General features: G+C 44.7%; 1 protein-coding gene across 1 annotated transcript in view; it reads left to right on the top strand.

Moving 5' to 3' along the window:
- MGAT5B (alpha-1,6-mannosylglycoprotein 6-beta-N-acetylglucosaminyltransferase B) overlaps window positions 1-26,815 on the top strand; it is a 180,437-nt gene that overhangs the window by 102,628 nt on the left and 50,994 nt on the right. Inside the window, exons 5-8 of the mRNA XM_081185361.1 lie at window positions 6,207-6,280; window positions 10,786-10,956; window positions 12,758-12,922; window positions 13,754-13,923. Coding sequence (XP_081041487.1) covers window positions 6,207-6,280; window positions 10,786-10,956; window positions 12,758-12,922; window positions 13,754-13,923 — 580 coding nt within the window. The remainder of the gene's footprint in view (window positions 1-6,206; window positions 6,281-10,785; window positions 10,957-12,757; window positions 12,923-13,753; window positions 13,924-26,815) is intronic.

Below are 26,815 nucleotides of genomic sequence, written 5' to 3'. Positions count from 1 at the left end.
ATTCAGTTCTCTTTGGCAGCTTAGGGAAGGAGTTGGGGAGGGTGTGGGGAGAGAGAAGAACTCTTTAATGCTGGCCTCTTATGACTCTTCGGGAAAGGAAGAGTTAATGTCTGCAAAGCACTTGGTGAGCTGAGCACACCATACATCATTAGCAGAAAAGCTAACAGTCAGAGAACTGCAACGCTGGTACCTAAGTCAGCAGCAGTAGCAGCACACTGCAGGGAAGAAATGTGTTCCTATGGCAGCGCACATCCATTGTGGGGGCGCTTGTCTGCACTTCCCACTTCAACACCCCTTCTTGGCGTGTGACACAACTAACACCCACCCCCTTTTCCAGTGGGTTAATGTGCTAAGAAGGGGATTACTGAGGAAATCACTTTAATCATGCAACAATGATGTGTTTGTTTCCTACTAATCCACCAAAGAAAATAATCCCCAACAGACACCATTAAAAATGCTTGCCTTGAATCCCACGACGACCCATAAACCTCTCCTTTGAAAGCTTGATTTATCCACCTTTTTTGTGTGTTTCCCATCTTCCCCATTGCTCACAACTCTCCCCTTTCTCCTGCTGCAGGATGGGTTTTGAAGCTGACTTTAATGATGCTATGATTTTACCTAGGGGCAAAGATTCCCATGGAGTCTGCCATTCTTGTTTGCCATGGCTGGCTTTAAAAAAATTAAATAAGTTGGAAGCTGACACGGAAGTGGGCAATTGTCGTAGAATGGCTACAGAGCTCCGTTATTAGCCTATGGGTTGTCAAGCCAGAGGACTAGCAATAGTTGCAAGCTGGGCCTTACACCAGTGCTTCATTTGCACATGCACACACACATGGAACTAGCACTGGAGGCAAGTTAAAAATGGGTGCTCACTTTCTAAACATTTACACTACTAAAATTCAAAGTTCTTTAAGTGGTCTCTGTGAAGCCCCATAGCATGGCCACCCTGACTGCCGCCTGAGAGACATCATTGAAAATGTCTCTTCCTTTCTTGGTCCTTTAGGAGCGCTGCCATTTCCTCTCCCCTTAGTTTTGTCCAATGCCTAGTTCAGCATTAAAGGTAAAGGGGCCCCTGACCATTAGGTCCAGTCGTGGCTGACTCTGGGGTTGCGGTGCTCATCTCGCTTTATTGGCCGAGGGAGCCGGCGTATAGCTTCCGGGTCATGTGGCCAGCATGACTAAGCCGCTTCTGGTGAACCAGAGCAGCGCACGGAAATGCCGTTTACCTTCCTGCTGGAGCACTACCTATTTATCTACTTGCACTGGTGTGCTTTCGAACTGCTAGGTTGGCAGGAGCAGGGACCGAGCAACGGGAGCTCACCCTGTCATGGGGATTCAAACCGCCAACCTTCTGATCGGCAAGTCCTAGGCTCTGTGGTTTAACCCACAGCGCCACCCGTGTCCCTTAGTATAGTATTAGGTTTTCTCTATTAAGAATGTGTCTTACCTTCATTTACGTCAGCAGTAGGGAGCTGGTGCCCCCCCCCCAGATGTTGGACTGCAGCTCCTATCAGCCCGTGTCAGAACAGCCAACCATCAGGAATGCTGGGAGTTGTCCTCCAACAACATCTGGCCGGAAGCACCAGGTTCCTCATTCCTGTTCAACTTCTTGGACAGTCACTTGGTTGATTTCCGTTCAGCCTACAAATGAAACCTTCCGTACCTTTAAAAGAATGTATTCATGGCCTTAGACTCAGTAATATACTGCCTGGAATTCCAGCTGAGTCACTTTCTTCTTATATAGATATACTAGCAATTCTGATTGCATTTACTGAATGCAAGAAATATTTTGGGGTGGGGTGTTAAAAAGAAAATCTGGTGTTTTTAATGATTAAACGGTTCAACTTGCAGTGCTTTGAATGTTTTACAAATACTGTCTGATGATGCACTTGTAGCTCACACTGTTACCCCCAGGACTCCTTCTTTTGAAAGATTTTTGTAAGTGGGGGCAACTTTTGCTCTGAGGCTGGCTGCCTCACCTTCTTACCGATATCTTTGGACTGTAGGGCGGCCGCTTGCTTTAAGCTGTGCCCCCCGCTAGTCCTCTCAGTTGCTTTGTAGCCACTTCTGCTGCTCTGTGTGTCATATCAAAGGCATGCTCAAGGACTAAACCAATCTCTCATGCAAACCTGGATCTCTGCCTGCCTGATCTCATGCCACACACTACGCAGTTTTTAGTGATTCACTCAGTTCCCCAAATGCACAAGTTAGTGCCAACAGCTTGAAAGCAATCGCTATTTCATCCACTATCGGTGCTTTCTCTTTCATTCCGAGTTCTAATAAAGAATCTGCACCTTTCATGCTTAATATTTCTTCTGAGTGTGCTTCAGATTCAATATTTCAAATCCAGACATGGCCATTTATTATTTGCATTGTCATCAAACTGAAAAGTATTAAATACCTCTCTTGCTTATTCACCTGCCTTATGAATAAATAGTGTTGGATAAAATCTCTCACCTATTTCAATTGACCCACGTGCAATGCAGTGTTATACAACTCAAATCCTTGTCTGCATCTTCTTGAGTCGCCACAGCATTTCCTTCCCACAGCATAATTCTTAGAGATTTTCTCTTGCCCATTTTTTTTTGGGGGGGGGTTCTGTTTTACCATGTTTAAACAAGGCCTAAGTTCACGAAAGGATAATTTCTCATTTGCCATTGTCTCCATCTTCCTTCTATCCCCCTATTGCAGGGATGGGTGACCTGTAGCCCTCCAGTTCTTGTTGGACTCCAACTCCCTTTATCCCAAGCCAGCAATAGTCGCCAGTGGTCAAGGAAGATGGCAGCTGAAGTTCAACAACATTCAGAGGCCCACAGGTCCCCCACCCTCAGCTCGACTGCCTGCCCTATGTAGGCTCCTCAGGGCAGGGACCTGTCTTTTAGTTGTAAAGTGCCGTGCACATTAAGGGTGCTATATAAACAGATCTGGCCCAAAACAGTTTGGCCCCTGAGGTGAACCACAAAATTCCCTGTTTCCGGCCAGGGAAGAAGGGGTGAGTGTCGATTTACATTGGGAATAAAGGGGAACTAAAGATCTACACTGGGAACAAAGGTGGGAGGCGACCAGCAAAACCTTCTCTTCACCAAAAGGCTGCTGTAAATGTGTTTTGGCTGCCAAGGAGGCAGCAAATCCAGCCTCCAAGGAGTGTGCTGCAGCTGTTGCTGCCATTGCAGTGGCGATGGCAGCAGGCAATGCATTTTTTAGAGGCCAGATCTGCTGCCCCTGTGGATTCTGCCTCCCAAGGCAGTTGCCTTACCTTGCCTTATAGGTGGGTCAGCCCTGTAGATAAAATAAAAATGTTTTACCTCCTCCTCACACTCTGTAATATTTGCTGCTGAACATTCTGTAGGATGATGCAATAGGAAGCTGAAGTGTGGACAACACCCATGTTGAAAATGAAGCTTTTGCCTTCCTGGATCAAAGACTAAATCTTTTGAAATTGCAAATGGATTTCATTATGATGATTAATGTGGCAGATACAAGAGCATTTTATGACCGGTTGTCTCACTGTGCTCTCCTGCTGTGACCCTAAAGTATTAAATATTGACTCTCTTGCTCATCTTTCTTTGTCCAGCTGTGGCTCAATGTGCCAAATGGCTTTTTCTGCCACCTCTCTCCCTGACACCCAAAGAGGTCCAAGGGAGTCAATAAAATATTGCCTGTTCCTGTTCTAATATCAATGTTTGTCTTTAATCTGCAGCTATGGTTCCTAATGAAGAATTGGGGTACCAAAGGACTTTGTTTAACTTTAAGGGCATGAATAATTGCCTAGGCTTCTGCAATTTGTTCTTGAAAACAAATGGAGCATGTTATAAATAGTTTATAGCACCCTCACTGGCCAGCTCCTTTTAGCTTTCCCCATGTATGAATAATGGATTATTATCCCAAACTGGGCTTGGCCAGTGCTACAGATTAAGTGCCTAGGCAGTAGCAGCTCCCTTTTTTAAAAACTCCAGGTCATCTGGCACCAGGGGTCAGCATCGTTGCACAACTGTTAAAGCCCAACCCTAACTCAGGGTCCCTCTGCCAACCCCTGGAGCCTCTTGGTTCTGCTGTTCCTTCCTTTGTTGTTGCTGCCTGTACACTTGGTCCATTCACTGGTCTGTACACCACCGATACAATGGTCTCTAGAACGTTGTTCACTGGGGAATGGATACCCCTGTCCCACAGGGATGTTGTGGATATACAGCCTGAAGATGAATAATGGCCTTCTGGTTCCTGGGGGTTAAAACACAAGTAAGCAAGCTTTTTCTCAAACTGTTGGGCATGGTGTTTGGGTGTTTATTCCAAAGACAGAACTCCATGCTTTACTTCTGAGTTTCTCTGAAAGGCCTTTGTGCCTGTAGGTGTTGCTATTGTTTGTCTCATTAGATGGTTCTGCACTTGACTGATTGCCTGCACAATTTTCTGCCGCAATTTGAAAATGTCTATATTTTGAAGAGCTTTCATGTGCTCCTTTAGAGTCACGCACATGCCTCATTAGGCACAATTGGGGGGGGGGCATTGACTGGAGGCAAAATGCCGGCCAACCATTAGCATGCGCTGTAATCTGAGAAGAAATGTAAGACCATACAATAGAGCCACACCAAGAAACACTTCTTTTTTACTTCCATTTTGCTTTCATTATCATAGGAAATTGAAGTGTAGCATATATATGTTTTGGTTTTTCCCAACTGCCCCCTTCCAATGTCATCATTCCTTGGTTAGGTTATGAACAACATATAAAAACATAATAAAACACCAAACATTAATAGTAGCAATCTGATCCAATATAAAAGCCGCAATAACTAAAATAGACAACTTATATCAAACAAAGCAACATTCAACAATACATCAGTATCTAATAGTAAACAGTAAAATTAAACATCAACAAATAATAATTAAACAGTTCACACTTGTCAACCACAATAAAGAATTACCAATCTACAATCAATAAAAATAACAGCAAATAACAATGCATAAAATACCACAAAACATACAAAACCATGTAAAAGGATCAAATTGAGAAACAGACACACAACTTATAAAACTATTTTAAAAAAATATCCCTGAACTTCCCTTCCCAGCTGCTGAGTTGTTGTTGTTGTTGTTGTTGCAATATATATGAGATGGCTAGATGAGACTCATCAATCTGGGAACATAGCCCTTCTAGGAAATGGAAAACTCTGAACCTAAATATCTGCTGCCTTGCGGCTATAATCGTTTGTGAGAATGGCTTTGGGAGCAAACTTTGAGGAAAAATCTGTACCCACTATCTTGTGGGGCATGTTTGGGAGAAGAAAAGGGTAAGGCGTTAACCCTACACAAATCTGGAGTGGAGTCCCTAAAATGGTTGGATGGTGCCTTGTATGCCTCCTTCCAGCAACTCCTGCAGCCAAGCTGGTGCCCAGTGTATTGCTCTGCTTTCCTTTGGAGCACATCAGTGAGGCTGAGGCAGGAGGTCTGGTTGTGTGAGCGGCTCAGGACCTTCATGCACACTGTCCAGGCTTGCACTCCGGAGAGGTTACTTGAGTGCTGCTAATGCAGCAAAAACAACACAGGAGTCAACAGTTATAAGTTACTGGTCTCTGCAGCCATAACAGGCCCTGTGATTCTCCAGCAGTTTGGCTTGAGACAGGCAGATGCCAACAAAATGAGGTTTTTGTGATGATATATTGCAATTCTGTGGCATTTTGATGGACCGTGATATATTTTGATGCTTAATGTGTCATTTTCTTTCGTGGTTCTTGGTCATTTTAGTTATGTACATTGTTTAGTGATATTTATTTCTGTGTTACTTAAAATGTGGAATTATTAGTATTAGTAATCATTGTTTGGTTTTGACTGAGGAATTCATATTGTCTTTCCTATATTGATTGCTTTTTGTAAACTGCTTAGAGACTTCTGTTGAAATAGGAAGTGGCATATAAATTAGCAGTTTAATAAAAAGGTGTCTCATTGCTAACCATGCACAACGTTAACCCCAACATCAAAGCTAATGATAAATACTGTAGAAAAAAATGCCTTGAGAAATAGTCTTGACTTTCCTCATGCGCCAGCATTTAAGCAGTCAGTCTAAAGGTGGAGCTGGAGCCCAGATTGAATAATGTGAGCACCACACTATTCCTTCAAAACAGAAAAGATAGCTGGCATTCTTAGCAAGCTCCCTTCGGTACCAGAATCTGAGCTCCAAACTAACCACTCCCGTGTGTGTTTGTACTCAACAGCGATAGAAGGCAGACGGGACCAGTGTGAGGTGCCCAGGGATCCCAAGTACCCCGACTGCTCTGGGAAAGTGGAGGTGAGTAAACTAGATTCAGATTTGTGCTCTGAACAGAAAAAAGGTAGAAATGAAAGCAATGTGTCTCTTTGGATGACAGTTAAAAGAAGATGGAATCTTTTTTGTTCACACACTGTTCCAGCAAACACTGCAGCAGTAAACCAAATTATTACGATGTGAGAAAACATATTTTCAATGCATTTTTCTTTTCCCCCCAAATTAGAATCATAGAGTTGGAAGAGACCACAAGGGCCATTAGAAAGGAATATAAGTGGGATATAAAAGGCATGGGTAGTGTTTCAGAGGGACGTGGGTGGCACTGTGGGTTAAACCACAGAGGCTAGGACTTGCCAATCAGAAGGTCAGCGGTACGAATCCCCGTGACGGGGTGAGCTCCCGTTGCTTGGTCCCTGCTCCTGCCAACCTAGCAATTCAAAAGCACGTCAAAGTGCAAGTAGATAAATAGGTAAGGTTTATCCAGCGGGAAGGTAAACGCCGTTTCCATGCGCTGCTCTGGTTCACCAGAAGTGGCTTAGTCATGCCGGCCACATGACCCGGAAGCTGTACACTGGCTCCCTCGGCCAATAAAGCGAGATGAGCGCCACAACCCAGAGTCAGCCACGACTGGACCTAATGGTCAGGGGTCCCTTTCCCTTTACTTTTAGTGTTTCAGAGATCACCTGGGGAAATGAACAGCGATAGTTAAGTCAAGTTTTCCATGAGCCAGAGTTGGACCAGTGGGTGCCCTACCCCACCAATAATAAGGATTTGTTCCACCTCAACAAAATTCAAGCACACAAATACTGACTTCTTGGTTTAGTGATACAACAAAATGGTATCTTATTCCTTAGAAGAGGGAGATTTCTTGTTGAGAACAAATCAGGAGCAGCTGGTGCTGCTTGCCCTCAAGTGATTCTGCTCCAAACTGACAACACCCACCTGACCTGTCCAGCTCTGCTGCCCACTCAAGCACCCCGCTGGCTCAGGGTGGACTTTTCAAGATCCATGTCTCCCTTACTATGCTTAATCAGTCCTGAAGTCCCCCTTTAGCTACTATATGGCTGTGAATATGGTGCTCAGAGTGGGTAAGGGACAACTTAAGGGAGTTACTGTTTATTGCAATAAGAGATTGTACTCATTATAAGCAGGCAGAAGCTTGCAAACTTAATAATAACTGTTTTTATTTAATGCTTGCTTTTTGGACACTAAGAAGCCATTGAAATAACTTCATTTCTTTGAAGCCTACCTGGAAATGTGGCAGCCCCACTTAGCGTGGAGGGTTGGCTATGGCCCTGCAGGTCAACTCTGAACTTTAAGGGATGTGAGTGGTGCTGTGGTCTAAACCACTGAGCCTAGGGCTTGCTGATTGGAAGGTCAGCAGTTCAAATCCCCACGACGGGGTGAGCTCCTGTTGTTGGGTCCCAGCTCCTGTCAGCCTAGCAGTTCGAAAGCACGTCAAAGTGCAAGTAGCTAAATAGGTACCGCTCCAGCGGGAAGGTAAACGGCGTTTCCGTGTGCTGCTCTGGTTTTGCCAGAAGCGGCTTAGTCATGCTGGCCACATGACCTGGAAAAACTGTTGGCTCCCTCAGCCAGTAAAGCTAGATGAGCTTCACAACCCCAGAGTCATTCGTGACTGGACTTAACTGTCAGAGGTCCTGTACCATTACTTTTTTATTCCCCTAGATTTTATCTATTGCTCCACCACCAGATAAGAACAGAGGAAGATCAAGGCCCATCTAGTCTAGAATCCTCTTCTCATACAGGGATCTGATTGGCTACTGGGAAGCCCACAAGTAGGACCTGACTGCAACAGTGCTCTTCCCGCTTGAGATGGTGAGATTCAACTCCCATCATCCCTGACTATTGGCCATAGTGGCTGGGCTGATGGGAGTTGGAGTCCAGCAGCATCTGGAGGGCACCAGCTTGAGGAAGACCTCCCTATGGGGTAATATATGCACTACAGCTGCAACCATAGCCCTAATGTGTCAATTAGTGCTGTGTTGAACCTTCTCAGAGATTTAATGTTGGTCATTTGAAGGAGGAGGGTGAGGGCAAAATGAAGATACCCCCCCCCAAAGGTAGGGTGCGTAGAACTTCATTAGTTTCAAGGGACCAGATTTGTTGAGGTGGATGAGTAGATTGTGGCCAGGGCGTGTCTCTTTTCAGATCAAACATTTTTGGAAAGCCCTAAATTCGGGGAAAGAAGACCTTGTTGAGCTTGACTCTAGTCTGGCCCTGTAAAGAGATATGAGAGGTGTTGTGGACTGTTCTTATTTGGAGGCTTTTAAACAGAGGTTGGATGGCCATCTGTCATGGATGCTTTAGCTGAGATTCCTGCATTGCAGGGGCTTGGACTAGATGACCCTTGGGGTCCCTTCCAACTCTACAATTCTATGAAATATTGAGAGAGAGAGAGAGAGAGAGAGAGAGAGAGAGAGAGAGAGAGAGAGAGGATGCACACCTTCTCTGTGTGAAGTCTGAGCAACTAGGTTGCCCTGCCTTGCATGATTCATGGACTAATGTAGCATTTATATCTCTGTTAATTATTCATATGCAACAAAATGCAAAGGAAGCACCAATGGATTTATTGTCTTGCTTGTTTTTAATCTCAAGCGTTATCTCTGCCCTGGGGAACAAGCAAAGTGTTGTAACCTGATGCTGGTTTTGAGTACCACATTCTGCTTAGAGCAGCACATTGTCTTGACTTGAACACAACTCGGGCATTTGATTGGCCAGTGCAATTGTGTGCAGCTCTGTATCTGCACCGACCCGTTTAGCTTAACAGTAAGATTAACATGAAGTCATTCCCCGCACTGCACCCCTTCAGCTGTTATTTCAGCCTGCATGCCCTTCAACCAGCTACTTGACAAAACAAATTAACTGCCAGATTAACAAGACACAACCGTTGCATTACTCAGATTGTCCCAGCTACATAGCGGTCATTTTCTCCCATCCTCTTCCATGGCGGGGTTAAATTTTAAGTGTAATTTAATTGCTGCAGGCAGTAATTCGATCTCCTGTCTGGATGATTGGTGTGTTTTACATATCGGGAGTGGAGGGCTGTCTCCTGAGTGGCTTCGTTTGTGTAGTTAAGTTTGGAAGAGGCTGGCACCAGCAATTACGGAGGATGATAGATCTACATGGAGAACTGGAAGCCTGGGCTATTGCCTTGCATGCAAAATCACCTTGCGAGAGAACCTCACTAAATTTATTTCTCTTTAGCACAGATATCAGCCTTTCTGAACCTGGTGGCCTCCATAAGTTTTTGACCACAACCTCCATCAGTGGAGTCATTTCCACAATATCAGGAGGGAGGCTAGCTCTGCTTTTCTGGGGGAAAGAATACATGTGTTAGCTTTGCTCTGTGGGGCGAAACCACTGCAGATAAGGATCAGGCAGTTTCTACACTTATCAGCCAGCTTGCTTTTGTTCTGGCAAATTTCATCTGAAGTGCTGTGATATTATTTATTTCCTCCACAACCTGTGCTGATCAGTGATAACAGACCTCAGTGATAAGCAAAATAAGCTTTGTGAGATCTAAGCTAATGGATAAAATGTAAGCTCCTTGGCAGGATCTCCTATCCATTTTTAGATAAAAGCTTTAGATGAGTTCTCTGGGTAATAAAAATTCTATTCTATTTAAAGAGGTGAACCGCCCTGAGACCTCCAGGTATAGAGCAGTATATAAATAATAATAATAATAATAATAATAATAATAATAATAATAATAATAATAATAATAATAATAATAATAATATAGGAGGTTTATTAAATCATTTTCTTAGGGCTGCTTTGCATGTCATTTTACTTATATACAGTATAAGAAAAGGAAGAAAATGCGTGGAATACCATTGTGTATTATCCTACACATACATGTATACAGCCTTGCTGTATTTTTTTATGAAAGTATGCTCTACAAATATATCAATAAATATACATATTTCAGATCTTTATCCTTTCGGCAATGATTTTGTCCCTTAGATTGGTGCCACCAGCAAATCTTACCAGAATTTCCTATTCTTTACTTACTCATTATTGTTTTCACAGTTTCTATTGAACAAAATTAGCTCCCACAACAGGAGGTTTTGTTTGTTATGTATTTAATGTTCTCCTTTTGTATTTTAATGCCGTAAACCACCTGTGGTTTTTAATAATTTTTTTTAAATAATCAAATAAAAAGTTCAGGAGCTGTTTTGTTGACTACACCTCCCTAGTCTGAAAGTCTGTCTTTTCACTGCATCCTTTTGATTTATTTCCTTTAATGGGATCTCTGCCTGCCATATAAATACCTTTGTAACAACTTCTTCCAGTTAAGCCAATAATTTGCCAATACTCATGCATCATATCCCTTGATAAAGTCCAAAGAAACGAGCTCAACCTTTAGAAATGTTAGCCTCTTCTCAGTGTAAATCCAAGCCTTAATCTGATGATCCCTTGATATCATTTGTTGCATTCAGCAGCTCCACTGTTGGTTACATTTTTGTGTAAAGGCTCACCTAACCAATCCCCCTCCCTTTGCCTTTCAGTGGATGAGAGCCAGGTGGACATCAGACCCCTGCTATGCATTCTTCGGTGTGGACGGCACAGAGTGCTCGTTCCTCATCTACCTCAGCGAAGTCGAGTGGTTTTGCCCCGTGCTGCCTTGGCGAAATCAGACAGCGGCTGCATCTTCCACCATGCCACCACCCAGAGCGCAGGTGAAGCTTGTAGGCCTTGAATCATGCCAGTCAAGTTACATCCTCACTTATTTGACAAAGGTTGTTTTTGTCTGAAACAGTTGGTTTCAATGCTCTCAGACAACAGGAATAGGCAGCAGTGAGAGAAAAGATTACTGTCCCTGGCTGAGTGTGGGAAGGGGCAAGAGAGAAAGATCATGCCCAGCGGTGGTTATGTCACAGACTATAAGGGGGCATGGTCTCGCACTCATGCTAGGGTGCTCCTGTCTGTGGTGAGGAGAAATAAGGAGAGTGTGGCTAATGATCCCCCAGTCTGCTCTGTAACCTGGTACAACATTGCCCTCTTTCCTCCCTGCCATACTGCTCCCAGTAGGGTGTTGGTGCCAGTGGTCCTTGAGTGGCAGCAGTAGTTTGTCCCAGGAGTCTCTTCCATCTGCCTGATGGGCAGGAAGTGGGGAGTGGGTATGGGGACAAGCCTGTGGTCAACTCTTCAAGCAACAAGTATACCTAGCAAAATGGTACCCCATGAAAACAGTGCATAAGCCCGTTCTATCCACCCTGGAAATTCTTCCATCACTTCCTTCCCCAACATGCACAGGGGAGAGGAAATTGAGTGGGGTATCTTGGAGAAGAGTTATGGGTGGGTGGATGGAACTACGAATAGAAGCACTCTGCACTATAGCATTTAGTTGCACATCAAAACTGATTTACTTTAATCAGCAAATTAGCTGTCCCTATATCATAGTTGGGGACGCGGGTGGCGCTGTGGGTAAAACCTCAGTGCCTAGGGCTTGCCGATCGCATGGTTGGCGGTTCGAATCCCCGTGGCGGGGTGAGCTCCCGTCTTTCGGACCCAGCTCCTGCCCACCTAGCAGTTCGAAAGCACCCTTAAGTGCAAGTAGATAAATAGGTACCGCTTTATAGCGGGAAGGTAAACGGCGTTTCCGTGTGCTGTGCTGGTGCTGGCTCACCAGAGCAGCTTCGTCACACTGGCCACGTGACCCAGAAGTGTCTCCAGACAGCGCTGGCCCCCGGCCTCTTAAGTGAGATGGGTGCACAACCCTAGAGTCGGACACGACTGGCCCGTACGGGCAGGGGTACCTTTACCTTTTATATCATAGTTAATTTTCAAGATGGCACTGAACATATTGGCTGCCCCTTGGTGACTGAATTTGTTTGCTCCAATCATGAGGCATCTTCAGCCAGGGCCATAACTAGGGGGGGGTGAAGTGGGCCCCCACCAGGGCGCAGGCGAGAGGGGGAGGTGCAAAATCAGCTAAAATATGTCCATAAATATATCTATAAATAAAAATATCGATTATTTCCCCATAAGAAAAGGTTTTAAATAGAGGGTGAATTGAATGGGTGGAGAGGGAGTTGTAGGAGAGGTGGAAAGAAGAACTAATTTGCTCGTGGGTAGGGGGCACAATCTGGAAGGTTCTGCCAGGGGCACAAGATCACCTAGCTACGGCTCTGTCTTCAGCCCTGTTCATAGAATCATGGAATCATAGAATCATAGAATAGAATCATAGAATCATAGAGTTGGAATAGACCACAAGGGCCATCGAGTCCAACCCCCTGCCAAGCAGGAAACACCATCAGAGCACTCCTAACATATGGTTGTCAAGTCTCTGCTTAAAGACCTCCAAAGAAGGAGACTCCACCACACTCCTTGGCAGCAAATTCCAAATGGAGAAGAGAAAGGAAACATACTTTGCCCATGTAACCTACATGCACCGTAGGATCTCCTTGCTCAGACAGCCATTGCAAGGGTCACTCTGGACCTTGCACTAACAGTTGTTGTCTGTTGTTGTTTCCCTAGGCGTCTTTTCAGAGAGACCTCTCCTACCTCCTGGAGTTGATTGGCAGTGGCAAAGAGTCTTTGATCTTCATGAAGAAAAGGATTCGGCATTTGGCCACGCAGTGGCTGAGGGCTTCACATAAACTGGAGCAGAAGCTAGAAGACAAAAAGAGAGATCAGAAACAGGTACAAAATTTAATCTGCTGCCTGTGAACCAACTTGTTATTTGTGGGTATGGTGGACTCACAGCAAGACTGAGGGCTGTATCCAGCTGAAGCGTCCCATCAGTACAAAGACCATATAACACTGGTCCTGAGAGACCTGCATTGGCTCCCAGTACATTTCCGAGCACAATTCAAAGTGTTGGTGCTGACCTTTAAGGCCCTAAATGGCCTCGGTTCTGTATACCTGAAGGAGCATCTCCACCCCCATCATTCAGCCCGAACACTGAGGTCCAGCGCTGAGGGCCTTCTGGCAGTTCCCTCACTGTGAGAAGTGAGGTTACAGGGAACCAGGCAGAGGGCCTTCTCGGTAATGGTGCCTGCCCTGTGGAATGCCCTCCCAGCAGATGTCAAGGAAATAAGCAACTATCTTACTTTTAAAAGACATCTGAAGGCAGCCCTGTTTAGGGAAGTTTTTAATGTTTAATGCTGTATTGTGTTTTTAACATTCGGTTGGGAGCCTCCCAGAGTGGCTGGGGAAACCTAGCCAGATGGGTTGGGTATAAATAATAAATTATTATTATAAATTATTATACGGGCTCCACTTCCACAATGGGACCTCCCTGCTCTTCCCCAAATCTGTACTGGAGTGTTAGAGGAAACCTAGCTCAGATTGCAAGGGGAGATGGGGAAAGTTTTGTTGCACAAGTGGACGTCCTTGTGTTGATGGGATGTGATAGTTGGATTCACCCTGAGAGTTTACCTTGCTATGTGCTCTGTATATTTGCTTCTCCCTTGTATACCCAGCACTGATATCATGCTCTCTCCCTCTTCCTCTCCCTCCCTCCTTCATTAGATTTTGATCCACATTGGCTTCTTGACAGAAGAATCAGGAGATGTTTTCAGCCCTCGCGTCTTAAAGGGAGGCCCCCTGGGGGAGATGGTCCAATGGGCAGATATTTTGGCAGTCCTTTTCATTCTGGGCCATAGCCTGAAAATCACAGTTTCTTTGAAGGAGCTCCAGAGGTGGGTTTGTGGATGAAATAGAAGCTGAACAGTGACATTTGTTTTGAAGCATGTCTTTGGCTCTTGCTCATTGTGATCACAATGCTTAGATTACAGCAGTGGGGAACCTCTGGCTTGGGGGCTGCATGTACTGTCTCCCAGCCATGCCCCTCACTGGCCATGCTTCAAACCCTCCTTGAGTGTTTATGTCTGACTAGACTGTCCCCTTTGCTTGCCTGGATGGAGGAAAGAAATCTGTGGTGTAGAAACCAGCCTACTGTACATAGGTAAATTCCCACTCCTTGCTCTGTCCCCTTTTGCCATACTGACATGTGCCTCCCCTCCTGGAAGATTTCTCAGAAGGGAATGTGGTCCTCAAACTGGAAAAGTTGTCTCCATTTCTGGAATGTGGTCCTCAAACTGGAAAAATTGTCTCTGCTTATACCTAGAGTTGTGCCAAAATTCCACCCATTTCAATGTGGAGGTCAAAAGTCAAAAAGTCACAATTTGTGGGGCCCTTGATGCAAAACAGACCCTAAGTCACTGAAAATGTTTGGCCTTTTCACGTTTGTTTTTGGTCTCTGGTTTTTCACAAACTGCTGCCGCGCCGCTTTACCCCTTAGTTGGGGATCCCTTTCTCCTTCGTGGAATTATTCCATAATGGAAGTAAAAGCGCAGCATTCCTGCTTAGCATGAGGAGGCAGTGGTTCTTGGACTGACCTCATCAATGATCCTAGCCAATCAGAAACATGAGGACAAATGAAGCCTATTCGGGGCAATGCTTTCTTAATAGGCTGCCATGTTTTCCCCTTTCACAGTGATTCTCTCCTCCAGCAGCAGCAACCCCCCCCCCAAAAAAAATAACTTGTTGCAATAGTGGGGCACTTCTCATCAGTGCTGAAGGTATGAGTGGATATTACCCTCCTCATTCCAACTCAGCCCTACTTACAGCTCAAACTGAGTTGCAGAAAGCAATTAGCCTAACTAGTGGGGATTGCAGCCGGTGGGGGTTAAGAACAAGAAAGCGCAAACAACATCACAGCAGGGATAGGCTGATTAGTATTTAACAGCCGTTGATTCAGTCAGAATGGCATGCTCCCTTATCAGCCCTAGCTGTCGCAAAAATACAATTTTTAAAATGAGTGCTTAGCTTCCCGGTAAATGTTACAAGAAGCACAGTTGAATGTTGCAAGAGATGGCTCCCTGTCCCCCAACTAGAAGGCCTGGTATGACTAATACTGAGATGGAATTTCTCTGTGAAAATTTCTGGGACTTTCCTCTTTTTTTCACATATGCACACACATCTGAAAAATAATGCCACTTTACACATTTTTCTGCTGAACATTCTCCACCATATTTTGAAGATAGGGGCCACGCTGCCAACACAGTTGCCGTCGCTGCCACCGCTTGTAGCTGCCACAGCAGAAAAGCCATAGAGAGAAAAGGAAAGAAGGGCTGTGCTACTACCACTGTTCATCAGGAGGGCAAATGTGGCCCCGTGACCATGGGTGCCTGGGGCTGTTGGTGCCATGCGGCATGCATGGCCCTGGCACCGAAATTTGTGGGTGCCCAGTCCCTTCATGGGGAATTTTGTGTGTGCTTGGACACCCAGGGCTCCAGGGAGTTGGCACCTATGCTGTTCATGGTGAGCCCCAGCCCCCTAAACCCCTTGGAGCATTTCTCCTCTCCTGGAGAAATTCAGTGAAATGAATTTTCACCGCCACCACTATGCCCCACTTTCTCTGGCCACAGATAGAGTATTTCAAGTATTTGTACCCAGCTTTAGGTTCTGACTAGGGGGTGGTGAGGAAATGTGGTTCAGCTCACATTTGAAGGTGAACTTCCCTAATATGCACTGCCTGACGCAACAAGCAAACCAAGCTACCCTAGACATTCAAATTTGCACTGCTCTGAATTTTCAATGCAGTTCTCGGGAATAATAATAATAATAATTTATTATTTGTACCCCGCCCATCTGGCTGGGTTTCCAAAAAGGAATATATTAGAGTAAACGGTGCATAAAAGAGCCATATATTTGTGAGAATAGCATACAAAAAATGCACTACATTAGGAGAAATTGTTTGCAAAACGTGTATATTAGGCAACATTGTGTGTGAAAATGTGCACATTGGGGGGAAAATTCAGTAAATGGTGGATGAATTTTCATGTGGACTTCTTAAAAAAACAAAAACCCTTCAGAATGATGTAGAAATATAGAAAACTGAATTTAAAACTAGAAAAAAAAGAGAAACAGAAAAACCAAAATGGACAGACTCACCCACCCCTAATTCTGACATTGTTAGGGTCACAGCCAGCAATGTGGAGCTGGGAATGGGGAAATACATAGTGCAATGATGTAAGAACACATGTTTGGTTGTTATGAGGGGGAAGAGGATTAAGGGACATAAAGGGCACAATTAAACCCCTGTGTCTATGCCTAGCTCATATTGGGGTTTCAGTTTAGCAAACGTGCAGTGGCTGCTTTTTCACACAGTTCAAGCCCTTTCTTACGCTCAGAACAGTAGGAGATTTGGCTTCTGCATTCCAGCACTGGTTTCTGATGTTTGCTGGGCACTCAGATCTCCTGCACCACCAGCTCTCTTTGTAACCAGTAGAGGATCCTCTTCCCATTCTCTAGCAATTTCCCCTTCCAATCACATACCTAACAGACAGTACACTCTACTGCTGCAAGTGGTTTCCTACCAGCAGAGGATCTGAAAAAGCATAATTTCTTCTGCTCCTCTTTGAAGTTACTGCAGCATGCTCCTGTTTTGTAACACAGCACAAATCCATGAAGCGTCTCCTTTTGTAACATTTTAAAGGGCAGGAGAAGGGCCTTCGATTCAGTGAAACCAGCACATTTTTTATTGCTTTGTAGCACTTTGTGGAGCATTCCCTGCAAATCATCTCAGCTTCTTGCTGTATATTGCAGCTTCAGAACGGCTAGTAGGGTGGAGGGTAGCTGGTTATGGAGCTAACGAAGACTTTAGCAGAAGAGATTACTCAGAAAATCCTAGTAGCACTTAAGGCCATTTATGTATTTAATTATTGTCACCAATGGACCTTGAGACAGGGCTATAGGCAAATAAAGGAGCATAGTAGCTTCTGGAACTCTTTGCTCTGGGTACGGTGATTTGATCCTGTGTTGTTCTGTGGTTCCATGGTTGTTCCCCCCAAAAGTGCATTCTTGGCTGCCTGACCCATTTCCCTGTTCTCATTCTCAACATGAATTTGAGGAGATGAACTGTGCTGCACTCAAAGCCTGTTTGGGGAGTTGGGATACAACAACGTCTGGAGGGACACATCTGGAGGGACACAGGTTGTGTACTCTGCAAAACTCAAGCTAATTCTTTTGTTTAATTCACCCCACCACTTTCACCACAAGCTCAATACTGCAGCTTAAACACATTTGCATAATTGTTTTAATTTGCCCAACCATTTTTGGTCAGAGCATGCAAAAACCTAACTTGACTGTAGCATCCCTTTAATGCAGATATCATAGAGTCGCAGCTGTCAGGCCTTATGCATTTCTGTCCTATGTCTGCCTGGAAGAATACAGGAGCCCTGATCTCAGTTGGTGATGATGTGAGGACAAAACGTCTGGCTCCCACCTTGACTCCTGTAGTTTAAACTAGATGCCTGTTTTTTCACTGTTTTATTACACACACACACACACACACACACACACACACACACACACACACACACACTATTCCCTTGCATTTCTTAGTGAAATTTGCTAGCTTCAGTTTTATGCATCCTGACAGCCGAGAGGTGAAATGTACATGATTATCTGGTGCAAACCATGCAAAGGAATTGTTGTAACATCAGCAGCAATTTGCAGCTCCCGGGAAAGAGAGTGCAAGTGTCAAGCTGAATCAGTTAGGGCCCAGACAAGACTCCTTTGCTGCTAACTTTTGTGCTGAGTGTGGAGAGTTCCCAGTTGGAAATGGATGTCGCTGGTTGTGTGTTGTGCAGTAGAGGACAAAAACTCAATCCCACTGGAATGGAGAGGCAAACAATTTGGGCTCTGGAAAGCAGAGTTATAGATGAAACTAAGAAGTTTCTCTACCATCCTTTGGGAAGAAGGGTGGGCTATATGGTAAATTTAATAAATAAATGGAACAATCCTCATTTGATGATGGCAACTTCATAGCTTGCATGTGCAAACCAGTCAGATAGAAAATGACAACTAGAATTCTTATAGCTTCTCACGTTTGTTGTGGGAAGTGTGGGAGACAATGAAAAGTGAACCTCTGCCTTTTCAGCATGATCTCCTGACACTGTTAAGGAAACAATTGCGCTCAGAATTTCAGGGAAGAACCATTGCTCAGTGATAGAGTATCTGGTGAAGTCCCAGCTTCATTCCCTGAAATCTCCAGGTAGGGTTGGGAAAGAATCCAACTTGAAACCCAGGAGAGTCACTGCCAGTCAATGGACAATAATGAGTTGGCAAACCCTGAGTCTGTATATTCCTGTTAACAGTAGCTTTCCTTTTAGAGTGACAGAAGATCATGTGCCCTTTAACTCCCTGCTTTGCACTTCCAAAGTGCTCTGCCCCATACCCCCAACACTCTTGAACAAATATTTCTAGTAACACTAGCAGAAATTGGTTCAAATGAGAGGAGAGATTTGATAAGTGCCCACATAGAATCTACATCCCCCTTTTATTCTAAGCAGAAGAATTCTTCCTTTCAACTGGGGCGAGCTAGAAAAGGTTGTTCTTCAACACATTCACAACAATACAGTTCTATTCCATGCATCTAGAGGTCAACAAGAAAAGCCACAGTCTGCTGAGACTTAGTAAAATAACTGCACAGCAAACCTTTGACTGTCCTTCTTTTGTGTGGGGCCTGTGCAATTATAGAGGATGTACGTATTTGTCTGTGCTTCTTTGGTTCATTATGCTACAGAAATGAGTGGCTCATATGCAAGAAAGCGCCAAACTTTCAAAGTGAGGCATTTTAATTACTTCTGGCAGATGAAAGCATTTTTTCCCCATGGCTTGTTTTTCTCCCCACAAAGTAAAAAAGGCGTCAAGGCTCTGAATTTTAAATCACTTCCCACAATATACGGGATGTACCTACACCAGGATCATTCGCACAAAACAAGCCATTGTGTGCACTGTTTGTGAAAAACAGCAAAGGCACATACATTAGAGCACCTACATTATGCCCAATGACTAGCTGTGATCCAATGGGCACATATGCATGTTCCAGAGTCAACCCCATTCTCCCCCCTGAGTTTTTCCTGTCACCAATATGGATGCTAAGTTTGTCCCCATGTTTCCCTTTAACCTAGTCTTATACCAGCTTGCTCTTGTGTGTGGTGCGAACAAAGTAACAGTGTTAGGACAAGTATTGAAATTCATTTAGAGTCATGTGGTTTCCTGGGTAGTTTGTCAGATTTAGGGCCATTTTTTAAAATCCCTGCCTAGCCATGAAGCTCACCGGATGACACTTTTCCAGCCTAACTAGAGATCATTCTGAAATCCTCACCATCTGATTTAAGAATACAAGAAGTTGTAGCCAGATTATTTGTGTCTGGCGTTTACCACTGCAGAGGAGGACCCCCAACTGTTCAGTATAACACTGCAGGGGAAGAGAATTAAAAATCACATCAAGATCACTGGCTTTTGGGAGCATCATTTTATCATGTATATACAGTCATATGCATGCAATTGTATTGCAAAGGATAAAGTGGAACAAGAACAACTGAAAACTGCAGCTAAGTACATATCTTTCAATTCCAGAATTAATTATAGAAATTCTCTATGTTGGAATTATATTAAAGAGAGTGAAATGCACCACGCAGAAGGAGCTTCTGAAACAATAAAGGAATATAGTACAGGAGGAAATGACACAACCTTAAGCGCAACACACCTCACAGAGTTTTTGTGAGGATAAAATGTGATGATCTCCATGTATGCCCCTCTGAATTCCATGGAGGAAGGGCAGAATACAAATAATAGTACCCCTTTGGACCATTTATCTTTTCTGATAAAAGACAGACCATCCTTATAGGGAATCACAGGCATCAACACCTGTGATGAGTGTAGCAGATTCAGATAAGAAAGGGGATTGTATAAACAAGGTTTGGATAACGGGCTTGACAGTGTTTCATAATAACCTAAGAGAAGCCCTGCTGCTTAAGATATTTTAAAATGCAGGGAATGTAATACCTAAATCTATTTTTCCAAGTTCAGAATTTTGTTTCGGGCACAATCCTGGAAGCAATTCTTGTGATCATTGCCTATTTCGCGCAGAAATGGATGAAAATGTTACATTTCCTTTGTTACATTTGTATAGAATGTAAAGCTATGGATGTGTGCGTGCCTGTGCCTTGCAAGTTTCATAAAGTTGGGTTCTAGTTGGGAATGATTGTGGAAAGGCTTAGAAGACAGTCTTTCAAGCAGCATCTCTGTGGCTTAAGGAGGCTAGAAGCATAGCTCAGGTGTGTAGTCTCTATGGATTCCAATGAGAGGAGGCTTTCTTCATATTTTATTGTGCAGAACATTCAATCTTTAATGTGGATCAGAGAGTGAGGGCTATTTCACACAAACCATATACTTTGGAATAGTTGTGCTTTAGTCGCTTGCTTTGTATGGGGAACCTGTGTGGTGTCATTATCATCAAGTCATAGACCTCCTTTGTTTTCCCTTTTCTCAGTATAGAAAAAAACAACCATTAAAATATGAAAAGGGCAGAACACTAACTCAAACAGGGATGGTGCTTAACAAGAGTGGGCCTTGACACATTGCCCACTGAAGCTCTCTCGCATCTCTTGCTGATTCCTACCCACCCACCCACCCACTGGAACTGCTGATCAGGCTCCGAGCTGTGAGTTTACGCAGTGGTGCCAAGCTCAATTTCCACAGCTGTAGATCACCGTAGTGCTACTCTTCTCTCTGTTAAAGAGCCATGGTTTTGATGTGTGCAGTGATAATATTGGACAGGTTTGCCTACCATCTGAAGGTAGACTATACAACTTGATACAATTACCTTTCATTTTAGCCATGAATTTTTTAAACCAGTCTTTTCATTTGCCTTTCTTTTCTTTTCTTTTTTTGCCACAGAGCAAATTTTAAAACTGAATTTAACTATCATGCTGCCTTTTCAGTCAGTGCCACTTTTATTTTTTTTAAGTGTGTTTCTTTTTCATTTTGTTTTTAACTGCACGGAAGTGCTGAAATATTAAAAAGCACTTTGGTGGGGAAAAAAGATTTTAAAAAGTGATATAAATGGACTTCAAAATGGACATGCTCGAGTGAATGCTTTCTTTTATGCCCACACATGCTGTCATGTCATGCTCACTGCTGTGGACAGAACATAGCAGAATGCACACACATAAAAATGTTAGAACCTTCCGAAGTGTGGGAGGTCAGCTGCAATTCTCTATGTTGCTTACAGTGGAAGAGCAATGATTGACAGATCCCACAGCAACCCAATCTGCAGGCACCCTGGGTAGCAGGCCCTATGCCCAGTGGGAGGGAGGGGGAGGACTTCAGATGTAAGTGAGCCCTAAGTAACTAGAAGAAAAGACAAAACAGAGAGATAGTAGAATATTATTGTTACTGTCAGTGTTGTGTCTCTCGGTAAATTAAGACTTCCCTATAGGCACAGATGAAAAGCGGTGCATTTTCCAGAAAATTATAAGACCCCAAGATCTGTTGATGGTATAATTATACCTGATTTCTTTTAATGGAGATATTATCAAGGGAACGCATTCCAGTCTCTCTTTCTCTCCCCAACCTCCTCTTTAATAGCCAGCTTCTTAATGGTGGAAATTTACATAGCTTTATTAACAGCAAATGCTCAGGCCTCAAATTTCCCTCTAAATGCAATTGCTTCTAGCCTGCTTATTATGTACAGACAAATCCATTTGCTTTGCACTTTGTAATAGAGCTGATCAATTGTTAAGTTGGTAAGTGGCAGAGAAAGAAAGAGGTTGAGAAAATGTGAGGTGTTTGTGCAAGAGAGCGGGGAGGACAAGATGCACTGTATTCTTTGTATATCATTGGAGTGTGATTTACAGTTGGCTGCCTATGTTCCTTTGTGTCACTACCTGGAGGAATCTGGGTATGACCCAGGTTGGTTTTCACCAGCATATGAGCCAGAATATTATTGCCTGCTACCATAATCCTGGGATTTATAGCTGACTAGACCTGTGACTCACCTGCATGTTTTCTCCATGTCAGCATGCCAGGTACTGCTATATATATACCGTATTTTTCGCCCTATAAGACGCACCGGCCCATAGGACGCACCTAGTTTTCAGGGGGGGAAATCAAGGAAAAAAATATGATTTCCCCCCCGCAGCTCTGGGAGCAGCGGACAGGCTGCACGCAGCCTGTGCGCTACTCCAAGACCTTCTCCCTGCTTTTGCGGGAGGTGGCGGAATTCCCCCACCTCCCGCAAAAGCCCACAGGAGCCCCACTTGACTCCTGCGGGCTTTTTGACCAGGAGGGAGAAGGGACTGAAAGGGCCAGTCAGTCCCTTCTCCCTCCTTGGGGAAAAGCCCCCAAGAGCGGCGCGCTCTTTAAAGGGTGCACGGCTCCTGCAGGCTTTTCTAGGAGGTGGGGAATTCCCCCACCTCCTAGAAAAGCTGGGGAGCCCCTTTAAAGAGCGCACGGCTTTTGCGGGCTTTTGCAGGAGGTGGGGGAATTCCCCCATCTCCCGCAAAAGCCCAAAGAAGGGAGAAGGGACTGATGTGGCCAGTCAGTCCCTTCTCCCTCCTTGGGGAAAAGCCCCCAAGAGCGGTGCGCTCTTTAAAAGGTGCACGGCTCCTGCAGGCTTTTCTAGGAGGTGGGGGAATTCCCCCCCTCGTAGAAAAGCCAGCAGAAGCCGCGGAGCCCCTTTAAAGAGCGCACGGCTTTTGCGGGCTTTTGCGGGAGGTGGGGGAATTCCCCCATCTCGCGCAAAAGCCCAAAGGAGGGAGAAGGGACTGATTCGGCCAGTCAGTCCCTTCTCCCTCCTTGGGGAAAAGCCCCCAAGAGCCGCTTGCTCTTTAAAAGGTGCACGGCTCCTGCAGGCTTTTCTAGGAGGTGGGGGAATCCCCCCCTCGTAGAAAAGCCAGCAGAAGCCGCGGAGCCCCTTTAAAGAGCGCGGCTTTTGCCTGCTTTTGCGGGAGGTGGGGGAATTTCCCCATCTCCCGCAAAAGCCCAAAGGAGGGTTGGAGAGTAGCGGCAAGGCGTCGCGCGCCTTCCCGCTGCCCCCATCCTCTGGGGCTGGCGATGGGGGAAGCGCTGCTTTCCCCACCGCCAGCCTCAAACCCGGGTTGGAGAGCAGCGGCAAGGCGTCGCGCGCCTTCCTGCTGCCCCCCATCCTCTGGGGCTGGCGATGGGGGAAGTGCTGCTTTCCCCACCGCCAGCCTCAAACCCGGGTTGGAGAGCAGCGGCAAGGCGTCGCGCGCCTTCCTGCTGCCCCCCATCCTCTGGGGCTGGCGATGGGGGAAGCGCTGCTTTCCTCCACCGCCAGCCTCAAACAGCAGACTCTCCTGGCTTCAGCGGAAGCAACGCGAAGCCTCCGGAGCGCAGGCTTCGGAGGCTTTGTGTTGCTATCGCTGAAACCAAGGAGTCTGCATTCGCCCCATAAGACGCACCCACATTTCCCCTTCATTTTTGGAGGGGAAAAAGTGCGTCTTATAGGGCGAAAAATACGGTATTTATTTTTTGGAGGGTTGTGCTTGTGAATTATCCCATTTTTTTTTAGGTTATTAAACAGGAATCTTGGGTTCATTTGTGCTACTGAAGAATGCACAAAGGCATAAACCGTGTCCCCCCCTTTTCTTTCCTTTTTTGCTTTTAAAAATGTATAGCAGAAATAAATGCTACATAGAAAATAAAACACTATAGCCCAGACAGAAAATAGAAACTGCTGTGCTCAAATATAAGTTATCGCTTGCTCAGGCTCCAAGGCTTAGCCTTAAATGGTACATAGTCCATTGTCCTTGTTTCATTCCTTTCTGCTGAATGTTTTTAAACTGCTTGTGTTCGCATTATGAAACAGATTTCCTGCCATTGAGCCCCTTGAGCGCAGTATGCTGCAATTCCTTTGTTCTTTGCTGGTGACAGAGTAAAATTTGGATGATCATAGGCTGTATCCCTCTGCCACAGGAGGTATAAGATGAGCTGAAATGCTTGTCCCTTCCTGCCATTGCAGTCCAATGAGTCTGTGATGGTACCCTTAGGTTTTTGACTCTAGTCTCTATCCTCAGTTTTGTGGAAGCATTTATTGTTCAGATTTAATAGTATTAGCTCTAGGACCCGGATGGTTTGAAATGCCTGCCTAGGGTAAATTGCCTCGGAATGTTTTAAGTAGGAAACAATGTACAAATGTAATAAATGAAACTAAGGTATGAGAAGCTCAGGATAAATATGCATGCTGGTCGCTATGAGCCTGCTCAGATATATTGTTGTTTTAAACTATTTTTGAATGTTTTAAATAACTTTCTCAATTATTTTTATTTATAAATTTCTTGGTTTGTTTGTTTTTTTGTAAACCAATTTGAAGGTTTCTTCTTAGAAGTAGTGTATACATTTTGATGAACTTTTAAAAGGTGCTGCAAAGACAGACTGGCAGCTCAAAGATTCCCTCTCGCCTTTTCTCCTTTGCTTGGTAAAACATTTGTGAAAGAAATGGAAAAAAGAGGCAAAACAGGATTTAGCCCTAGCAATGTTGCCTTCCTTCAGAATGGTATGAGGATTTATGGGTACAGTTTGCTCAAGCCTGCAGTTTGATGCAGGGGGAGGCAGCATCTTCTCCCTGTCCCCAGATGAGTGAGTCGCTTTCTCCTTCAGTTTTGCACAAGCATACTCTCATGTGGGGAAGGGGGGTGTCTTTAAGTTTAGAGAGGAGCATCTCAATCAGGTTTTTGAAGGCTTGGAAAAACATCGCTCTCTGACAAGCTGAGGAGCTGTCCAAAAACTGTTGGTGCTGAACAGCTGTTCTGTTGCACTAAAATCCCGTTAGACATGATTTTAAACATTTCTTTGAATCCTGTGCTTGAGATTCTCCTCTTTAAAAACCAATCAAACAAAGGTTAAGAGCAGTTGTGGAGGGCTCATTCTTGGTCGGAGCTTTGACACAGGGCAGAAGGAAGATTAACCCTTTCCACTTGCCATTTCCCTAGCTGAAAATACTCCCTCCTCCCCACTAGCAGTGCTTTCTGCACTGGGGGGGGGGGGCTTAATCCCTGAATATTAGTGGCTGAATCAGCCACCATGGCTGCTTTTACTAAAAGAATCAGAGAAGGACAAAATCAAGCACAGGATTCAAAGGCACATTTAGTATCAATTATAGCTTGCCCCAAGGACTCATATTAGAAGTGGCAGGGCTGTCATTAACGCGTCTGCCCTGTTCAAGTGTAAAATGGTGTGTCAAAGCAGCATGTGGGAGAAGGCCATTGAACCAGCCCCCACTTCACCACACCTCAGTCCTTCCCTCCCTTCCCATCTCAGATATCAGGCATGAGCTGGAAAGGGAGTAAATTGCCTGGAGTAAAGTTTTGAGGGGAGGAGATGGGAGGAAAGGAAAAGGAAATGATCAGCACCCCTCTTTTATGTGTTCATTTTCTGTTAAGGAAGGATCCTGTCCACTTGGCCACCTTATAGGTGAATGAGGGAGACATCGGAAAAGAGCTAGTTATCTGCCATGGTCACATCTAGTTTAACTCTAGATGTGAACAATTGGTAGTGTTGTTTCCCATAAAAGGGCCCTGCAGTAGCTTGCAAGAGTCTTTCATCTATATATAGCAGGTTCCTCCTGTTTCTCCCCCTGGTAGGGACAGCTGTCTATTGTTCGGAACCCATGGTAACAGGATCTGTGGTATATTTCCAAAATGTAAAGACGCCTGCTTAAATCCATGCATTGCCAGTTAGAACACTTATAAAACCTGTTACCTTTAATTAAAGAGACAACTCTTTTTCTCAGAAACACATAGCTGATTAGATTTATTGACTGCTTTTGCATGAGGGATGCAGATAAATAGCTTTATGCCATTGTAAATTCTGAAAGGGAAGGGCTTTTGCCCTTTTGGGTTTGATTCTCTGAGAAAAGAAGGTGCATAAACAAGGAGGAATCAACAAGCTGTTAATTTTTCCTTTTTCATGAAATATGTTTGTTCCAAATGAAGATTTCTTAACTGGGTGCTTTGAAATATTTCGGGGGGGGGGAGACTACCTGTAAAGATCCTCATTATATAATTGCCTTGTATTTAAAATAGGCAGTTGTGTGAGCTTGTATGCAGAGAGCATCCTGTTCTGTCATTAGTCATCACTTGACACCTGTGCACAGCCTAAATGGGTCCACACCGGGGGGAGTAGAAGCACGGTAGCCAAGCAGACGTTGGAGTGAATCAAGCATGCACTGAAGGCAGTTGAGGTGGAAGCTCTTTGATTAAAATTCCACTGTCGCACTGAAGAACTGCTTTCGCTTCCCACCCCCACCCCTTCTCTGGTGGATTTCATTCTACACTTGGGATGCAGTAACATTATCCATCTTTGCCGGAAATGACTTATCTCCAAGGTTCACAGACAGCAATTTCGGAATATGCTAGATTGCACAAAGTGTCAAGCTTTTTTAAAACATGCTTCCCAGGGAAGATAGATCCCCTTAAATCTGCAGACTTCATTGCGATTGACATACAAACCACCATGACCTGCTCAATCAGTATAATTCTTCTCCCATTACTCAGGTGAGCAGTCCCAACGGATGGTTTGCCCACTTCTGCACTTCACAGGAACAAATGATAAATATAACTCTAGTTCTGACCAGACTTTTTGTAGCTGCCCTCTTTGCAGGGTGGAGGAGCAACCGCATCCTCATCTCGCCCACCACACAGATGTATGAAGATGTTCTACACCAATGGCCACTTCACGCAATTCTTCTCCATAGGGACCAGCTTCCCGCCCCCC

The sequence above is a fragment of the Podarcis bocagei genome, assembly GCF_964188305.1.
Source record: "Podarcis bocagei genome assembly, chromosome: 2".
Taxonomy (NCBI): domain Eukaryota; kingdom Metazoa; phylum Chordata; class Lepidosauria; order Squamata; family Lacertidae; genus Podarcis; species Podarcis bocagei.
Note: the sequence above shows the minus strand (reverse complement) of the source record. Positions and strands in the feature narration are given on the sequence as shown.